This window comes from Heteronotia binoei, chromosome 15 (assembly GCF_032191835.1).
Source record: "Heteronotia binoei isolate CCM8104 ecotype False Entrance Well chromosome 15, APGP_CSIRO_Hbin_v1, whole genome shotgun sequence".
Taxonomy (NCBI): Eukaryota; Metazoa; Chordata; class Lepidosauria; order Squamata; family Gekkonidae; genus Heteronotia; species Heteronotia binoei.
Genome location: NC_083237.1, coordinates 63,297,232 through 63,313,761, shown reverse-complemented (window position 1 = coordinate 63,313,761; position 16,530 = coordinate 63,297,232). Strand labels below are relative to the sequence as shown.

At 48.5% G+C, this 16,530-nt stretch overlaps 1 protein-coding gene across 1 annotated transcript in view; it reads right to left on the bottom strand.

Moving 5' to 3' along the window:
- Window positions 1-10,559: 10,559 nt before the first annotated feature.
- Window positions 10,560-16,530, bottom strand: part of WNT3 (Wnt family member 3) — a 55,059-nt gene continuing 49,088 nt past the window's right edge. The window contains exons 3-4 of the mRNA XM_060255498.1: window positions 13,475-13,740; window positions 10,560-11,039 (exon numbers count right to left, since the gene is read on the bottom strand). Coding sequence (XP_060111481.1) covers window positions 10,560-11,039; window positions 13,475-13,740 — 746 coding nt within the window. The remainder of the gene's footprint in view (window positions 11,040-13,474; window positions 13,741-16,530) is intronic.

Here is a 16,530-nt window from a genome sequence, read left to right as displayed (position 1 = left end):
GAAGTGTGCAGACTCTTATCTGGGAGAACCGGGTTTGATTCCCCACTCCTCCACTTGCAGCTGCTGGAATGGCCTTGGGTCAGCCAGAGCTCTTGCAGAACTGTCCTTGAAAGGGCGGCTTCTGGGAGAGCTCTGTCAGCCCCACCCACCTCACAGGGTGCCCGTTGTGGGAGAGAAAGGTAAAAGAGATTGTGAGCCGCTCTGAGAGCGGAGGGCAGGATATAAATCCAATGCCGTTGTCTTATTATTGTTATTACTACTACATTGTAATGTAGAATGAAATAATTATACAACTCACGGCCCGGTTGCTAACAGGCCGCGGACCAGTACCGATCTGTGGCCCAGGGGTTCGGGACCCCTGCATTAAAGGAGCAGGAGGGGGTGGGGGAGAATAACCCCTTAAAGCAAGGCTCAAGTAGCAGGGGGTTAACACTTGAGTTGGGGGCCTTGGGTGACTGGACCAATCCTGAACTTGCAGGGGATGTCTCGTGACTCGGCCTTCTGCTTCCTGTAGCTGGAGAAGACAAAGAGTGAAGCATACCAGGAAAAGGGATCACTCCAGTGATGTCTCTCGAGCACTTGCGCTCGAGAGATCGTGCCCAGACGCCTCCTGCAGTTTCCCAGTAGCTTGGGCTGGCTTTGTGCATCTGTATTCAGCTCCATACTCAAACAAGTCTCTGATACCATCTCCTGGAGCTTGACCAGCTGAATCCCAGACCGATTTCCCCCTATCCTTAAGCTGCTCTCACGCTCCTCTTTTCTACAAGGCTTCTGTCGGATTTCATACTCTGGCCCAGGGTCATTTAGTCCAACCCCCACTTAGTTCATTTTATTATACCTAGTCAGTTTGGTGTAGCAGTTAGGTACGTAGACTCTTATCTGGGAGAGCCGGGTTTGATTCCCCACTCCTCTACTTGCACCTGCTGGAATGGTCTTGAGTCAGCCATAGGTCTGGCAGAGTTGTTCTTGAAAGGGCAGCTTCTGGGAGAGCTCTCTCAGCCCCACCTACCTCATAAGGTGTCTGTTGTGTGTGGCGGGGGGGGGGGGAGGTAAAGGAGATTGTGACAACTCTGAGATTCAGAGTATAGGGCGGGATATAAATCCAATATCATCTATCACAAATTTTTAGATTCTCTGCTGCAGATTTTTGCAATTCAGTGATCCGAAAGTGAAAAAGAATTGCACCAACACGTCCATATGATTTGCCTCTGCTCCTTTTTAAACTCGTCTCAGCAGTTTTCTCAGGTTCGATACAGGCTGGTCTTTGCATATTTGGTGACACACACACACACACACACAGTTATTTCACAATAAAACTTCTCAAGCAATCAAAAACACATCATTTTTAAGTGCCTTTACCTTTAATGACTTAAAAGGACCAAAGAAAAATGAAATATATTTTTCTCCAAATATATATATATATAATATATATATATAATCTTAGTTAACTCAAAGGTATATACATTGTATAATAAATAATTATAAAAAGAGCATTTTCTGAATATAGCTTTTTTAAAAAGAGGCTGAAAACCCCAGACGGCTTTGTAAAGAACTTTGGATATAGCAGGGGGGAAGGAGAAGGGGGGGTGTTCGACCCTCTCCCTCATCCAGTCATGGAATGTCTGGCTACAGTGAGAAAATAACGGGGGAAAGAAGGACTCCATCCTCTTAAGAATTAATTGAAAATCCACAAGTGCCTTTTAAAAGTCAGCTTCTCTTAAGAGATGACTGTGAAACGTAATTTGTGGGAATCTGCAAATTTTGGAGTTCAATTCTGGGAATTCATTGCCTCCAGAGCAAAATGCCCCTTTAAACTGCAGTCACTGCCTATAAGTCTTCATGACGATTAAAAGGATCCCAGAGGGAAGAAGTTATTTCCCTTCTCTGACTGCTCTTTGCATCACACCGTCCAGTAGGGTTCAAGCAAAGGCAGGTGACCTTTTGACCAAATCGCCTCACCTGGGTCTGTCCCCACATTTGAGGTCCCTGAGGAATCTGCTGTCCAGTCCTGGCATGTCTACTCTAAGCGGAAAACCCTGTCTGTCCTCCCTTCCCACCCCGGTCCACCCTTGGAAGCAGGAAGAGCTACTGTCCAGCTGAGAGCCAGTTTGGTGCAGTGGTTAAGTCCTTGGACTCTCTTCTGTGGGAGAACCGGGTTTGAATTCCCACTTCTCCACTTGCACCTGCTGGAATGGCCTTGGGTCAGCCATCGCTCTGGCAGAGGTTGTCCTTGAAAGGGCAGCTGCTGTGAGGGCCCTCTCAGCCCCACCCACCTCATTGGGTGTCTTTTGTGGGGGAGGAAAGTAAAGGAGATTGTGAGCCACTCTGAGACTCTTGAGTGGAGGGCAGAATACAAATCCAATGTCGTCTTCTTAGAGACCCAGATGTAGCCTGCTCTTAATGGCGTCATAGCGGTATCGGGACCACGGAGGAGAAAAGGCTATTAAAATGCACAAACAACTCTCCGTGTATCAAAACTCAATGAAAATGCATTTAAATACTTCTGAATATCCTAATAAATACCAAAAATCACCACCTATCACCTTGAAACATAATCATAGGAAAAATACAAAAGGAAATTTTTTTGGGTGCTTCCTAAGTTGCATTCTCCAAGCCGCTGGCTGGCTTGGCTTGGAGAAGTGATTTAAAGAGACAGGGCAGCGGGGGCTTCGAGAGCCACATAATATGTGTGAAAGAATCACATGTGGCTCCCAAGCCACAGTTTGGCCACCCCTGGTCTAGTGTCGTTGTATCCCTTCTGTGCTGGCTTTCTGCTTGCAAAGAATTTTTTTTTTCTGACGTTGATATGGAAGGTAATTAACAGCAGTGTCTTGTAGATTGTGTATAGACCGGAGGAAGCCTAGAGCAATGAAAAGGTAAAGGAGATTGTGAGCCACTCTGGGCATTCAATGAAATTGCTGAGCAGACAGGTTAAAACGGATAAAAGGAAGTCCTTCTTCACCCAAAGGGTGATTAACATGTGGAATTCACTGCCACAGGAGGTGGTGGCGGCCACAAGCATGGCCACCTTCAAGAGGGGTTTAGATAAAAATATAGAGCAGAGGTCCATCAGTGGCTATTAGCCACAGTGTGTGTGTATAATTTTTTTTTGCCACTGTGTGACACAGAGTGTTGGACTGGATGGGCCATTGGCCTGATCTAACATGGCTTCTCTTATGTTCTTCTGTGACACAGGGTGTTGGACTGGATGGGCCACTGGCCTGATCCAACATGGCTTCTCTTATGTTCTTCTGTGACACAGAGTGTTGGACTGGATGGGCCACTGGCCTGATCCAACATGGCTTCTCTTATGTTCTTATGTGACACAGAGTGTTGGACTGGATGGGCCACTGGCCTGATCCAACAGGGCTTCTCTTATGTGACACAGAGTGTTGGACTGGATGGGCCACTGGCCTGATCCAACATGGCTTCTCTTATGTTCTTATGTGACACAGAGTGTTGGACTGGATGGGCCACTGGCCTGATCCAACATGGCTTCTCTTATGTGACACAGAGTGTTGGACTGGATGGGCCATTGGCCTGATCCAACAGGGCTTCTCTTAATGTTCTTCTGTGACACAGAGTGTTGGACTGGTTGGGCCATTGGCCTGATCCAACATGGCTTCTCTTATGTTCTTATGCGACACAGAGTGTGGGACTGGATGGGCCACTGGCCTGATCCAACACGGCTTCTCTTATGTTCTTCTGTGACACAGAGTGTTGTACTGGAGGGGCTATTGGCCTGATCCAACAGGGCTTCTCTTATGTTCTTATGTGACACAGAGTGTTGGACCGGATGGGCCATTGGCCTGATCCAACATGGCTTCTCTTATGTTCTTCTGTGACACAGAGTGTTGGACTGGTTGGGCCATTGGCCTGATCCAACATGGCTTCTCTTATGTTCTTCTGTGACACAGAGTGTTGGACTGGAGGGGCCATTGGCCTGACCCAACATGGCTTCTCTTATGTTCTTATGTTAAAAGGATCGCTATAATGAATTTTGGCATTGCTGGGCCACTTGGAATTTTATGAATAATTTAAATGGTCCCAAGAAGAAGGATTTCCCATCTGAAACCGTTTCCATAATTGGACCGGCCTGCCGTTGGACTACCTGCAAGGATACAAACGTGACTTTGGCATTCTTGTCTTATATGGACAGTAGCTGTGACGTCAAACTGAAATGGCTTTCCTTTTTCCTATTATTATGTTTCATGGTGATATATGGTGACTTTTGGTGTTTATTAGGATATTCAGAAGAATTTAAATACTTTTTCATTGAGTTTTGATACACGGAGAGTTGTTTGTGCATTTCCACTGCTTTTAACGGGGCTGGGCCCTCATTCGACATATCATTTCCAGGGGCATCGGCAAAGTGGTGGGTTTGTGCTCCTTGCGGATTCTTCAGCAGCCTGAAAATGACATGAAGCTTCCTGCAATTTTCCCCTCCTGATTTTAGAGATTGGTCAGAGTAGAGGCAAGAGCTCCGCAGCGCAGAGTGGTAAAGCTGCAGTACTGCAGTACGAACTCCCTGCTCACAACCTGAGTTTGATCCCGGCAGAAGCTGGGTTCAGGTAGCCGGCTCCAGGTTGACTCAGCCTTCCATCCTTCCGAGGTCGGTCAAATGAGTCCCCAGCTTGCTGGGGGGAAAGTGTAGATGACTGGGGAAGGCAATGGCAAACCACCCCAAAAAATTATGCAGCGAAAACGTCATGATACGAGGTCACCCCAGAGTCGGAAACAACTGGTGTTTGCACAGGACTACCTCTTTTAAAATAACACCTAATATGTTGGAAAGAGGTGCTAGTGGAGAGATGGCCAAATTTGCTTAATGTAAGAGCCACCTAGAATAAACGTCAGATGTTTAACAGCCACAAGACATGAACTTCTGATGAAGGAAGGAATGAAGATGGGGAAGGGAGGAGGTGGAAAGAAAACAACTTTAAATGCATCCTCCAAGCTACTGGCTGGCTTAGCTTGGGGAAGTGATTTAAAGAGAGACAGGGCAGTTGGGGCTTCAAGAATCACACAATATGTATGAAAGAACCACACGTGGCTCCCAAGTCGCAGTTTGCCCTGTTCTAGTGTCACTCAATCCCTTCTGTGCTGGCTTTCTGCTTGCAAAGAATTTTTCTTAATGGAAATGGGATTCCCAGCTGCAGTCTGAAGTGATAAAAAAATCCATTTGACCATCTCAGGCCTTCTGTGTCTTGTTCAGCTAAATGCACAGCTGCGGATACCTAATACTTTTAGTTTAATAGTTGTTAATAATAATTTCCTCTGCTGCTCCCTACCCCACAAAAAACAACAACCCTGTAGTGCTAAGAAAGGGGCTTGGAATTGTCTCGTGAATTCCTAGCACCCCTCCCAGATTGCAGTTCTGGGTCTCTGGAAAAACCCATAACAGTTCCCCTTTTCTAGCAGGAGTTCCTCTGCATATTAGGCCACGCCCCACTGACGTAGCCAATCATCCCAGAGCTTACAGTAGGCTCTGTACAAAGAGCCTTCTAAGCTCTTGGAGGATTGGCTACAGCAGGGGGTGTGGCCTAATATGCAGAGGAGCTCATGCTAGAAAAAGAGCCAACTAAATTGAATACAACTAAATTGGTTTGTCATAAGGTTCAGCAGCCCTCCTGTTATTCCACTAGCTGGCAAACATGAACAGATTTTAATGCGGGTTCAACTTTTGAAACAGCATGGCTTAAAATTATGGCTGTTTCAGACTTCTCCCCTATCCCAGTCCTTTAGAAAAATGCCTGGGTTATAATAACAAAGGTTTATATACACATTAAATAGAATGTATTTAAATATAATATATATATATATATATGTATAGAATTTCATTGGGTCACCTTTGACAGATGAAGATGAAAAAGTAAGGACATAAGAATTCTGATTTATGGATTCCAGCAAATCCCGTTTGTCAGAGAAAGGGGCTTTTGTGTTTTCTTCCCACCCCCTTAAAAACGAAATGCATCGGTCACTAGAGGACTAGAAACCAAGGTTGACTATAGAGATGCTTTGAGGAGTGGAAGGAAGGTCACTGGTGCAGAGAAGATTCACCTGTGAAAGGGGTTCGCTAAATGGCATGTTTTCGAACAGAGCGAGCACCACCTTGAGAACTTTGTACTACAAATTTGGCAACTACAACTTAGCAGGGAAGAAGGAAGATGCCGGTGGGGCTGATAGAGTCCAAGGAGGTGCCGTTTCGGTGGGTCTGATTTTCAGACGACTCTTTCCACATACGCACAAATGCCCCTTTGTCTGCCTCCGCTTGAGGGTGGAGTTGTGTCCATTTTTCTCGACCGTTGTCAGGTAGCGGGAGAGTCCCACGCCTATTGCTGCAGCTCTCAGGCAGTCCTTCTCTTCTTCCATTTTATTCTCAGCCTGCACCAAGAGGCTCTTTACAGGGAAAGAAAACAAGCAAAGAGACACAAAGAGCACAGTCACAGCCTGCGTACCATGTCTCCAGCGGCTTTTCTCAGCTTCTAATACTTTGTAACTTGAACCGGAAGTGGAGGGCAAGGAGGAAAAAGCCAGATTTGCCCCCACTTTGTGTGGCTGCGTTCCCTTTTGAAGATCATCGTGCCTCTACAAGCATAGCTGTGCGACTACAAGCATAGCTAGCTTCAAGCAGGGATTAGATAAACATATGGAGTAGAGATCCATCAGCGGCTATTAGTGGCTCTCTGTCTGGGGCAAGTGATGCTCTGTATACTGGTGCTTGGGAGGGGAAACAGGGTGAGGGCTTCTAGTGTCCTGGCCCCACTGATGGACCTCCTGATGGCACCTGCTTTTTTTTTTTTGCCACTGTGTGACATAGGGTGTTGGACTGGATGGGCCTTTGGCCTGACCCAACATGTCTTCCCTTATGTTCTTATGTGACACAGAGTGTTGGACTGAAGGGGCCACTGCCCTGATCCAACATGGCTTCTCTTATGTTCTTATGTGACACAGAGTGTTGGACTGGATAGGCCATTGGCCTGATCCAACATGGCTTCTCTTATGTTCTTATGTGACACAGAGTGTTGGACTGGGAGGGGCCATTGGCCTGATCCAACATGGTTTCTCTTATGTTCTTATGTGACACAGAGTGTTGGACTGGGAGGGGCCATTGGCCTGATCCAACAGGGCTTCTCTTATGTTCTTATGTGACACAGAGTGTTGGACTGGAGGGGCCACTGGCCTGAGCCAACATGGCTTCTCGTATGTGACACAGAGTGTTGGACTAGAGGGGCCACTGCCTGACCCAACATGGCTTCTCTTATGTGACACAGAGTGTTGGACTGGAGGGGCCACTGGCCTGACCCAACATGCCTTCTCAAGTTCTCTACTTAACTAGCATACATTTTATGATGTTGTATGTTTTAAAGGCATGCTTGTTGCGTTCCTGTTATTGAAAGAGGTGCATACAAATATAAACGAGAAGGTGCCCAAAGAGTTTTCCTGTCCTCTGAATCACTGACGACTTTTGACACCTTTTTTACCAAAGCAAAGTTAAATGTGAGAATGCCTATCAAATATTTCCTGCCAAGAGCTTCCTTGAAGAAATAGGAAGCAAATGATCTACCCAGCACCAGTACATAGAACCACAGAGCAGGAAGGAACCCCCAGGGCCATCTTGTCCAACTTCCGGCACAATGCAGGAAATTCACAAATACTTCCCCCCACACTCCAAGCAATCCCTGCTCCATGGACAGAAGATGGCAAAAACCCTCCAGGATCCCTGGCCAAACTGGCCTGGAGCAAGACTACTTCGCGATCCCAAAGTTCTGTCCCTTCTCAGCATGTGTGGTGTAGCCGCCTTCCCTGCCGTCTGAGTGACCTCCAGGAGTTTACTTCTACTCTGGGCCGGTTCCCACGTATACCAGCGTTTCCCAACCTGTAAGTCATGAGGCACGTTCCCTCTAAGCTGCAGAGTCTTGTGAGCAAGAATTCTACTTTGTGAGCTTACAGGTATTAAAATTGTGAGCTCCTGGCATTAAAGTTGGGAGCCACAGCATAAGTTATTGTGCTCTGGAGTCATCCTTCCTGAGCTAAGACAAGAATGTGTGAGCTGGAGGCTAAAAAAATCTGTGATCCCAGCTCTGTGATCCCTAACTCAGCTTAGAGGGAACACTGGTCATGAGCCAGCTCTCTCCACGCCACCCCTGCCCTTTCCACTAGAGTGAGTTTCTTACAGTGCAATCCTGAGAGCAAGCCCTATTGAATAGGCCTTGGCGGAATTCAGAGTCAGCCTGTTTAGGATTGCTGGGATTAGAGGCAGCAGTGGAGAAGGAGGGGGAAGTCAGAGGCTGGAACGTCTCCTCCACATGCAAAGGTTGGATTTGTCAAAATGCCACGCGCTTGGGGTTCAAAGCAGGGCCAGCTGTGGCTTTGGTGAGATATTGGTTGGTTTATCAAAAACATCTGGCTAGCTGCTGTAGGAAATTTGCAATAAAAAAGGCCAACGCCATGCTGGGAATTATTGGGAAGGGAACTGAAAACAAATCAGCCAGTATCATAATGCCCCTGTATAAATCGATGGTGCGGTCTCATTTGGAGTACTGTGTGCAGTTCTGGTCGCCGCACCTCAAAAAGGATATTATAGCATTGGAGAAAGTCCGGAAAAGGGCAACTAGAATGATTAAAGGGCTGGAACACTTTCCCTATGAAGAAAGGTTGAAACGCTTAGGGCTCTTTAGCTTGGAGAAACGTCGCCTGCGGGGTGACATGATAGAGGTTTACAAGATTATGCATGGGATGGAGAAAGTAGAGAAAGAAGTACTTTTCTCCCTTTCTCACAATACAAGAACTCGTGGGCATTCGATGAAATTGCTGAGCAGCCAGGTTAAAACGGATAAAAGGAAGTACTTCTTCACCCAAAGGGTGATTAATATGTGGAATTCACTGCCACAGGAGGTGGCGGCGGCCACAAGCATGGCCACCTTCAAGAGGGGTTTAGATAAAAATATGGAGCAGAGGTCCATCAGTGGCTATTAGCCACAGTGTTTGTGTATGTATATAATTTTTTGCCACTGTGTGATACAGAGTGTTGGACTGGATGGGCCATTGGCCTGATCCAACATGGCTTCTCTTATGTTTTTATGAAATGGAACTTAGATGGGTGCCACCAACATGGTTTGCTGAGGACACCAAAGACCCTTGGACCAGCCACAGTTCCAAGTAAATTTAGACTTGTAGGCCACCACAGAAGAACAGTTGGGAACCGGTAGCTGATGTTGAATCAGGCCAAGCAGAGAACCTCTTGACTTAACCAAAGCTGTTTTTGTAAGAGTTCTGTCTGCTTGCCTGCTTCTCACCCCCTCCTTCCCAGCCGACTCGGACTCCCAGGTTCCCTGTTCTTGCCCGCTGTCCTCTCTTTGGACTGATGGCCGATCAGACTGCAACAGCCCTGCCCAAGAGCTGAGCAACGGTTGGGAAATAAGCAGCCCCTTTCTCTCCCTTAATCCCTAAATGGTCCTAGGAGGTCCAGGCAAAAAAATGGTAGAATATTTCTTCCAGTTTGGTGTCGAGGTTAAGTACGCAGACTCTTATTTGGGAGAACCAGGTTTGATTCCCCACTCCTCCACTTGCAGCTACTGGAATGGCCTTGGATCAGCCATATCTCTTGTAGGAGTTGTCCTTGAAAGGGCAGCTTCTAGGAGAGCTCTCTCAGCCCCACCCACCTCACAGGTTGTCTGTTGTGGGAGAGGAAGATAAAGGAGATTGTGAGCCACTCTGAGATTCAGAGTATGGGGTGGGATATAAATCCAATATCAATATCAACAGAGGTGATATGATCACCATCTTCAAGTACTTGAAGGGCTGTCATCTAGAGGATAGTGCGGAATTGTTTTTTGTGGCCCCATAAGGTAGGACCAGAACCAGTGGGTTGAAATTGAGTCAAAAGTTTCCAGCTCAACATTAGGAAGAACTTCCTGACCGTCAGAGCGGTTCCTCAGTGGAACAGGCTTTCTCGGGAGGTGGTGGGCTCTCCTTCCTTGGAGATTTTTAAACAGAGGCTCGATGGCCATCTGACAGCAATGAAGATCCTGTGACTTTAGGGGGAGGTCTTTGTGAGTTTCCTGCATTGTGCAGGGGGTTGGACTAGATGACCCTGGAGGTCCTTCCAACTCTATGAGTCTATGATCTTCTCTTGATTAGGGCCAGAGAAATGTGCTAGTTGGGGCAGAAACAGATTTTAGGAGAGGCTTGTTCTTGCACCGTCAAATTGCTGAGCCTGCAAAATTCACTGCCCTGTTTTACGTTTCGTGCAAGGTTCATTTAATCATCAGCCCTTCCTCAGTGCATGTCAAGTTTCCAGCCTTCTGATCACAGGAACCGTCCAACTGCCTCATTAAGCAGACAGATACCATTGCCATCTGTGTGTGTGGGGGGGAGGGGTTGGCTGCAGTTGTGTTGGCAAAGGCTTGCCAACTGTACATTTGTGGCGGAGGAGGTATTTGGACAAAGGAATTCCAAGATCCCATTCTTGAACTGGGCTGCTGCACCAGCTCCATTTGGGGTTCTGTTCTGCCCTACGGCAGCCTGGCCCGTTGTCCCGCGCATACCCACCTTTTTTATTTGCAGGTGTGGACATCATAAATCCGGATGCATTCTTGGCAGCTGACGTAGCAGCACCAGTGGAAGATGCAGTGGCACTTCTCCTTCCGTTTCTCTGTCCTCGTGTTGTGGCCCCGGCCACAGCACAGCAGATCGCAGCCGTCGATGCCGTGTGAAGTCACGTTGCACGTTCTGTCCCTGGTGCCAAAGGAGCCCGTCTCCGGGTTGGGCTCGCAGAAGTTGGGCGAGTTCTCATAGTAGACCAAGTCACGCTCTGTCGGTGGCTTGAAGAGGGCGTACTTGGCCCGCAAGGTCTCCACCCACCCGCGGGACTCCCGATGTTTCTCCACCACCATCTCCGAAGCGCTGTCGTATTTGTCCTTCAAGTAGTCACCGATGGCCCGGAAGTCTGGCTGCGCCCACCAACACGTTTTCACCTCACAGCTGCCCGACAGGCCGTGGCACTTGCATTTCAAGAGCATGTGATCCAAGATGGTCTACCCAGAATGGAGCAGAAACACAGAGGGAAGCCTACGTCAGTTTTGCGCAGCATCTACATCAGGGGTGGCCAAACTACGGTTCAGGAGCCGTATGTGGCTCTTGAAGCTCCCTACCCACCCCCCGTCAGCTGGCTTGGAGAAGTCTTTTCTCTCTTTAAATGCATTCTCCAAGCTCAGCTGAGCCAGCCGGCAGCTTGGAGAATACATTTAAAGTTAACATTGCTTTCTTTCCACCTCTCCCTCCTCCCCATCTACTTCCTTCCTTCCTTCCTTCCTTCCTTCCTTCCCTCCTTCCCTCCCTTCCTTCCCTCCCTCCCTTCCTTCCTTCCCTCCTTCCTTCCTTCCCTCCCTCCTTCCTTCCCTCCTTCCTTCCTTCCTTCCTTCCCTCCCTCCCTCCTTCCCTCCCTCCTTCCTTCCCTCCTTCCTTCCCTCCTTCCCTCCCTCCTTCCCTCCTTCCTTCCCTCCTTCCCTCCCTCCCTCCTTCCCTCCCTCCCTCCTTCCCTCCCTCCCCCTTCCTTCCTTCCCTCCTTCCCTCCCTCCCTCCCTCCCTCCTTCCTTCCTTCCTTCCCTCCTTCCCTCCATCCTTTCTTCCCTCCTTCCTTCCCTCCTTCCTTCCTTCCTTCCTTCCCTCCTTCCTTCCTTCCCTCCTTCCTTCCCTCCCTCTCTCCTTCCTTCCTTCCTTCCTTCCTTCCTTCCTTCCTTCCTTCCTTCCTTCCTTCCTTCCTTCCTTCCTTCCTTCCTTCCTTCCTTCCTTCCTTCCTTCCTTCCCTCCCTCCTTCCTTCCCTCCTTCCTTCCCTCCTTCCTTCCTTCCCTCCTTCCTTCCCTCCTTCCTTCCTTCCTTCCTTCCTTCCTTCCTTCCTTCCTTCCTTGATGTTCATATCTTGTGGCTCTCAAACATCTGATGTGTATTCTATGTGGCTCTTGCATTAAGCAAGTTTGGCTGCCCCTGATCTACAGTATAGGCCAGGGGTGTCAAACATATGACCTAAGGGACAGAACTGGCCTATCCAAGGCTCTTATCTGACCTGTGAGCAACTGGTTACTGCCTTTACTGCCGGATGACAGAGGCTTTGCATTGTGTCCTTTGGGACAGTCTACAAGGGACAGTGCTAATGAGTAATGGGTGGTGGAAATGGGATGGAAGGCACCCGGAAGACAGAAATACTGTAAGAGTGTTCGTGTTTTAAAGCACATTTGTATTTTGAATAAAAATTAATATCAATCAGTCTTTATTATTGCAGTCAATGACCAGAACGAAAATTAATATCATTAATTTTGTGCCTGTGTCCTTTTTAAAGTTTCTATCTTCAGTACCTGGCGTTACATTGTATGACACCCATGGCCTGGCCCAACAAAGTGACATTCATGTCAGATCCAGCCCTCATAACAAATGACTTTGACACCTCTGGGTGGGCTCTAGTCCTCTGTCCTCAGACAGAAACTAGCCCTACAGTAAGGGTGGCCAAACTGTGGCTCGGGAGCCACACGTGGCTCTTTCATACACCTTATGTTGCTCTTGAAGTCCCCCACTGTGTCATGGGTGCTGGGGACCCTGCAGAAGAAACGGTGCCCCTGCCACCTGCACCAGTGCCCCTGCCTCCTACTGGAGAAGATCCAAGCCCCCCTGCCTCGCCCTCTCGGGTGGCTCGTGTGCGTGACCGCCTTCGTCAGGACCTCAGGGATCAGAGGAGGGCGGCACGCTCACGAGCAAGACGCTCCCTGAGCCCTGAGTTTTGAAAGGATTCTGGCCCTTCTAGGAGTGAGGGTGCTTGAGTTCCAGCAGGATCCTGGCCGCCTCTCTGAGCCAGCAATTAGCCCAAATGAGCAACAGACAGCAGAGGGCTATATAACTGTGGACTTTGGGAGGAGGCTTTGTGGAAGCAACTAGTCACTTACCTGATGTCCTAGCATCCACTTCGGGTTCTGACTTTGGCTTCTGGACCCCCCGACTTTGGCATTGACTTCTGGACCCCCTGACTTCGGCTTCTGAACCTCTGACCTGCGATACCTGGACTGTGATTCGGTTTTGGCGCTTTGGACCCTCCTTGCTTACCAGCTACAGACCTTGGACTGCCCCTGGACTTCGCCTGACCTGGCCCCAGCCCGTGACACACTGCCACATTAGCCAGCTTAAAGTTACTTCCTTTCTGCCTCTCCCCCCATCTCTTGGCTTTCTTTCCATCTTTGTTACCACCTTTCCTTCTTCCCTGTCTTGTGGCTCTCAAACATCTGACTGCAACCGTCTCCGTTCTGTTCTCTGTGAGGTAGTTTGGGCTGAAGGAGAATGGTTGGCCCCAGTTTACCCCCATGCGCTTTAAGATGAGTGGGGATTTGAACCCAGGTCTCCTAGTCCATCCCCTAGGCCCCTGTGTGCAGCACGAAAGGACTGGGCCCCCCTCCCTCTGCAGACCAAAGTAGAGAAGCCGCTCACCGTTCTCCCAGCTTCGTTGTTGTGTCTGTTCATAGCGGAGCGGGCATCTGGGCGGTTTTCACGGGCATCTGCAAACTCCCGGGAAACCAGCACGCCAAAGTCGGCATCCTCACTGCAGCCACCCCATTTCCACCCTTCTCCCGGTGGCCCCTTGTGATGCGAGTCACAGCCGCAGATGGTGGAAGTTCCTTCGGCACAGGAGCGGGTGACGGCAAACGCCACCCCTGCGGAGGCAATGGCGTGGACAAAGGCAGATTCTCGGGTAGCTGCGAAGGAAAGGGGAAAGTTACGTTGCTGGCACCAAAATCCACACACACACACCCTCCCCACTCTCTGCCATATACAGAGTTGTGATTCTTGTTTCTGAATATTCAGGTCCCTGATTTGTAAGGAACCTTTGTTCTGTCGCAGTCTGTAATGTGTGCCAAGGACACCAAGGGAATTTTATGCTTCATAAGAAAATAAGAGAAGCCATGTTGGATCAGGCCAATGGCCCATCCAGGCCAACGCTCTGAGCCACACAGTGGCCAAAGCCCAGGTGCCATCATAAGGACCATCAGTGGGGTCGAAACTCCAGAAGCCCTCCCACTGTTGCTTTCCCCCCAAGCACCAAGAATACAGAGCATCACTGCCCCGGACAGAGAGTTCCAACGATAAGCTGTGGCTAAGAGCCACTGATGGACCTCTGCTCCAGATGTTTCTCCAAACCCCTCTTGAAGCTGTCTATGCTTGTAGCTGCCACCACCTCCTGGGGCAATGAATTCCATGTGGGAATGACTCTTTGGGTGAAGAAGTTCTTCCTTTGATCTGTTCTAACTTGACTGCTCGTTTGCATGGAGTGCCCATGAGTTCTTGTATTGTGAGAAAAGTGCTTCTTTCTCTACCTTCCCTACCCCATGCATAATTTTGTAAACCACGATTATGTCACCCTTCAATCAGGTCCAGAAGTAATTCCTAAAAGGTGTAATTCCTAAGTGGTGTAAATCTTTATGAACACCCCGTGAGCCCAATTTCTCGACCCCTGAGGAAGCCAACTATAGCAACTCTGCATGAGTACACTGCCATGACATTTCCTTTTCCTAGTCAGACTGGGTGTTGAAGGTCAGGGATAAAAATGGTAGCTACTGTTTTGTTATCTTATTGCCTAAATTGAAATACATGCTCACCTTTCGAGTGTTCAGTTCAGTTCAGTTTATTATTATAGTCATCGAGCAAAACATTTTAGTCATCCAGAACAACCTTAAAACTATCTTATAAAAAGTCCCACAAAGAATCTGCATGTTAAAATTTGATGACTTGAAGGTTATAATAGTAAAAAAAAATAATTTAAAAGATTATTATTTAACCCTTTAAATCATTTTAAAAAGTCACTTTAAAATTTGTTAAAGGATTTACAGTTTGGCCTATTTGTCTCGCTTTTTTGCATTCTTTATAAACTTGGGAACAGAACCTAGTCACCTGTCCTGTTGTTTGGTGGTTCCTATCTGACAGAAGATAATTGAATTTGAGTTTATTTGATCATTTCTATCAGATGCTTTGACAACTTTGTGTTGAAAAGCTGGATATAGATTTCAATGACCTGCTCAGAGCAGGCCTACCTAGATCAGCAACCTTCAGAACAGGGATTTGTGCCAAATCTTGGCGGGGACAACCATTTCTGAAAGTGACATCTTGGGGTGGGGTGGGAAATCGGCCTAGAAAGGCTCAGGCCCTAGAATGTTTGATCTTCTTGGAACATCCACATGGTTTACAGAGCAGAAAAAAAAAATGTGAAAGTTCTTAGTCTGGAGAGGAGATGGCTGAGAGATGATATGATCACCATCTTCAAATACTTGAAGAGCTAAAGGATGGGGTGGAATTGTTTTCTGTGGCCGCGGAAGGTAGGACCAGAACCAACGGGTTGAAATTAAATCAGAAGAGTTTCCAGCTCAACATTAGGAAGAACTTCCTGACTGTCAGAACGGTTCCTCGGTGGAACAGGCTTCCTCAGGAGGCGGTGGGCTCTCCTTCTTTGCAGGTTTTTCAACAGAGGCTAGCTGGCCATCTGACAGCAGTGAAGATCCTGTGAATTTAGGGGGAGGTCTTTGTGAGTTTCCTGCATTGCACAGGGGGTTGGACTACATGACCCTGGAGGTCCCTTCCAGCTATGATTCTATGATGATGATATTGATGATGATATTGTATTTATATCCCGCCCTCCGCTCCGAAGAGTCTCAGAGCGGCTCACAATCTCCTTTACCTTCCTCCCCCGCAACAGACACCCTGTGAGGTAGATGAAGATATTGGATTTATATCCCGCCCTCCACTCCGAAGAGTCTCAGAGCGGCTCACAATCTCCTTTACCTTCCTCCCCCACAACAGACACCCTATGAGGTGGGTGGGGCTGGAGAGGGCTCTCCCAGCAGCTGCCCTTTCAAGGACAACCTCTGCCAGAGCTAATGGCTGACCCAAGGCCATTCCAGCAGGTGCAAGTGGAGGAGTGGGGAATCAAACCCGGTTCTCCCAGATAAGAGTCCGCACACATAACCACTACACCAAACTGGCTCTCCCAAACTGGCTCTTTTCATCAAGGCAGGAGTGAGTTTGGCTCACTTCTGTGAAAAAACCAGAACTCCCCAAAACAAAGCTGGGCAGGGGGATGGGGACTCTAGAGTCGCCATTTTGAGAGCAGCATGGGCTTTTCAGTATGCCCAGTCTTCAAGAGGTTTGAAAATAACCAGCTTGGAAAAGCCTAACACCCCCCCCCTCCCCAACGCTCACTGCTGTCCCCCAAAGCCTGAGATTCTCTTGTGTGTGAGGGACGGGGGCTTGGGGCGGCCTCCGAGAGATTTCCCAATGACACCATTGACATTCCCAGAAGCGACGAGGGGCACCGCTTGGGCGGATTAGGGGCTCTTGACAGTGCTTCACTGTGCCGGTCTCCGATCCGGACCCCGTTACCTGCTGGGACGCTCAATTTGCCATTGTTTGCCGAGTGTCACACTGTATTACCCACATAATGTGGAATGTTTCCGCCAGGCCCAGCGGTACCCACGCTGGCATTCCCCGCGGCCACC